The 3217-nt window shown below is 39.4% G+C and overlaps 1 protein-coding gene across 2 annotated transcripts; it reads right to left on the minus strand.

Moving 5' to 3' along the window:
* Positions 1 to 483: 483 nt before the first annotated feature.
* LOC120008453 (dormancy-associated protein homolog 3) lies at positions 484 to 2556 on the minus strand. 2 transcript variants are annotated; one of them, XM_038858776.1, is made up of 3 exons: positions 2362 to 2556; positions 1768 to 1926; positions 484 to 905 (listed from the first exon to the last, which is right to left on the minus strand). In XM_038858776.1, the coding sequence occupies exons 1-3, from the start codon at positions 2474 to 2476 to the stop codon at positions 802 to 804; spliced, it is 378 nt and encodes a 125-aa protein (XP_038714704.1). In that variant the 5' UTR covers positions 2477 to 2556; the 3' UTR covers positions 484 to 801. The 2 variants fall into 2 exon arrangements, with proteins under 2 accessions (XP_038714704.1, XP_038714703.1); XM_038858775.1 differs by having other exon boundaries at positions 484 to 912; positions 2362 to 2554.
* Between the last annotated feature and the right edge of the window lie 661 nt (positions 2557 to 3217).

Consider the following 3217-nt stretch of genomic DNA (forward strand, 5'->3'; position numbering starts at 1 on the left):
CGGGCTGCAGCAAATGGGTGTGGTCCGTGCAATGTGGAAGATGGTTATGTGAGAGAAAGGTCGATGTAAGGAGAGAGATTTTTAACAAGTCACGCCTTTAGGTACGGCGTGACTGTATAGTCTACGACGTACTAGAGTCACGCCACCAATGATAGCGTGATTCTCCTAAATACAATCACGCCATCTCCGATAGCGTGATTGTAAAAACGTAAGACTAATCACGCCATCTTCGATGGCGTGGATTGTTATTTTGGTAAATATTTTCCCCCGAAAGTCATATACGTAATTATTTATACTCAAATTGTTATTTTCGTAAAAAACTCAACTCATGAATCATAATCCAACCACACATCATAGATCCCAAAATATTCCATGGCATGATTATGTGTCCCATCAACATGATACCTCCATTGCAACCTCCAAGTTGCTTGAATTGTTCTACCTTTAGCAAACATCGTCTAATTGACAAACACCAAAGCCATCTTTAAGGACACAAAAGGATACAAAGATCTTATTCCACCAACAAACCCTAAAGTTAACAAACTCCTTAGACAGAAGAACAGAACAACGTGCAGGGTCTATATACAATGAGCAAACAACATCTCTACATTTGATTACAACTTCTTACACCCGTCACACAAAACACAAGCTGGAGGGTCTAGCTACTATAACCACACAAGAACTTGTAAACAAGCTAGCTAGCTAGCACACACTCAGTACAAGCATTACATAAAACTCTATTGCATATGGTAGAGTTTTAACATCTCGATGATCATCGGCCGAAGAAGAGGTTCATGGCCTTCATTTGTCAAACATTGTAAGGTGAAGAAGGGCTCCTGGGTCCAACTTCTCTTGCCTTCTCATATGCATCCGACGCAGATTTTCTTCGGAACCGGAACGATTCTCTGCTTCCTAAGCAACATCAATTTAATGAAATTTTAACACTTCTGTGCTTATGGAAAGCTAAATCACAAATACATAAGCAATATTACAGCATTGGAATATTGTATATTATATCCACTAAACATAAAACCAGATGTATTATTCAGATCACACAAACCAACTAGGACTTCTTCGGCTATGAAAATACTCACTAGCAGGATCACAACCCACCAATCTTCGACATTTAACCATTACCATTAATTCTTTGATATACTATATACTACACTGTGTAACTTTTTACAAAGAACATAAAGCCAAAACCCACAAAAACTTTATTCTGTTTGTCATCGCTATTTTGTATAATCATCCATCTACTAACATTGATGACACAATAAATTAGTCTTAAGAAGCAAGTGTAGAAGATACCACTCCATATTCATCACACAATACGATTAAGATCCATGCATGTGGCTGCTTCAACATATACTTATGGATACCAGTCAATAATATAATGGACCTCATCTTCAGGGAACCAAATTGGTCAAGCTGGCCCAGGGAGGTAGGTATACGTCTCAATAACTTGATAATAATTAACATGCATAAGCATAGTATTTAATTGGTAGAGGGTCAAGGAGGACAACAATGTCACTTTGTAAGTCCGCAAGCCAAGGCCATCAGTAGTAGTTCATTACACATAATACACAAATAATACTGCATTATCTACACATTAAAATAGCCAGTAAAACGAAATGATAACTCTACCCTCAATAATCCATTCGGATCCTTCTAGAGACGACTTTATTTGTCTCCACTTTCTTAGGAGGTCAAATTTTAGCCAAAAAATCAGGGATCTAGTTGTCATTTTGAAAGAAAACAAAACCTCACCGGAAAACGGAGACACTGGAGGCGTAGATCCCGCGGGAGAAACCGGAGGAGAACCGGTCTGGTAGCCGGGCGGCTTTACTATCATGATACTGCGCGTCACTTTCGTCGCCTCCTCCGACGCCTCGTCACCGTACGATCTCATGTTTGCACCGTCGGGTTCTGATCCGCGTTGTCACCGATCACAATAACAAACAGCAGAAGTTAGAAACGTAATTATTGAAGTTAGAATCAGAATCATTGTACACAGCAGATCGGATAATCAGATCGAAGTTCGTTTACACTTTCATTCTAGATTAACTAACCATACGAATCAGTGAACAATCTCAATTAGATTTACTATACCAGCACATAACCTAAAATGCTCTTATCGTTTCATGATCCATCAAGTTTTCGATGGATCTGAAACAGAGGTGAAAATATCATAAGATTTAGAATCAATTTAATCAATCAAGGTTCAAGAACACACAGTAAGCTTTCGATTTCACTGAAGCGAATTAATCACTGGTTCTCTCTAGCTCATACATGCAGATTATGTTTCTAGCATGAGCTAATAACATGCTCCACCAGCGCATAAGGTATCAAGCAAGGCCATACCCTTGCCGGAGCTGGAGCGAAAACTGAATGTGTTGTGCTTCCGGAGCTTGCCAAGGCCGTTTTCAGGCCGAGGTCCGGCGACAGTGTCGTCCCACAGCTGGTCTAATAGACCCATAGCGCAGGTTAACAAATCAACACAACTTCCGAGAGCCGGTTTCACAGGATCCTTGAACAGGCAGATCGTAAGAGGACGGGTATGAATTGGTGCAGATATTTAAAGAGGAGTGTGAGGCCTTAAATGTCGAACAATTCTATCGAATACTGAGTGATCTGGACCGTTGATCTTATGCGAAAGCGTGGCTAGTGGATCTTGAGGCACGTAATGGGATAAGGTCGAACATGACAGGTTTGGGGCCCAAAGACTCGGAGAGCCTACTCATATAGTCATCTAAATGTAGAGAGACTGACACGTGATTGTCACGTGACTGGCCCATTTCGTGTGAAAGTACCTAACACTCCTTACTTTATCTCCAATAAGTAACAAAAGGGCACAAGTTTTCAAAGAATTTCAAGGTGACTCCATAGGATTCTTTGTGGCCTTTAATATGAATAATTTAATCAACATTTGCGCGTACTTTTTTCCTAGTAGTGATAGGCATTGTTGCTATTTCAATTATTTCAACTGTTAAATTATATGTGATATGTATATGATTTAATGTGGATTATGTGAGTTCGAGATTGACACTCATATCATGTGTATCTATCTCAACAGATGAGAGAATTAAGACATCAACTGATAAAATCTTTATGATTTTCGTTTTTTTAAATGAGTGAGGTCTTTTGAAAACTAGCTACGCAAAGAAACAAACCAAACAACAAGAAAAACAAAGAAATACTGGCACGTATAGGAACTTTT

The sequence above is a fragment of the Tripterygium wilfordii genome, chromosome 11 (genome assembly GCF_013401445.1).
Source record: "Tripterygium wilfordii isolate XIE 37 chromosome 11, ASM1340144v1, whole genome shotgun sequence".
Classification (NCBI taxonomy): Eukaryota; Viridiplantae; Streptophyta; class Magnoliopsida; order Celastrales; family Celastraceae; genus Tripterygium; species Tripterygium wilfordii.

What these genes read in the sequence shown, in the direction of transcription:
- LOC120008453 (XM_038858776.1), bottom strand. Translation starts at nt 2,476, where the DNA reads ATGGGTCTATTAGACCAGCTGTGGGACGACACTGTCGCCGGACCTCGG. An exon ending in TCGCTCCAGCTCCGGCAAGG is followed by an intron (nt 1,927 to 2,361) that starts GTATGGCCTTGC and finishes AACGCGGATCAG; the next exon opens with AACCCGACGGTGCAAACATG. An exon ending in TCCAGTGTCTCCGTTTTCCG is followed by an intron (nt 906 to 1,767) that starts GTGAGGTTTTGT and finishes CTTAGGAAGCAG; the next exon opens with AGAATCGTTCCGGTTCCGAA.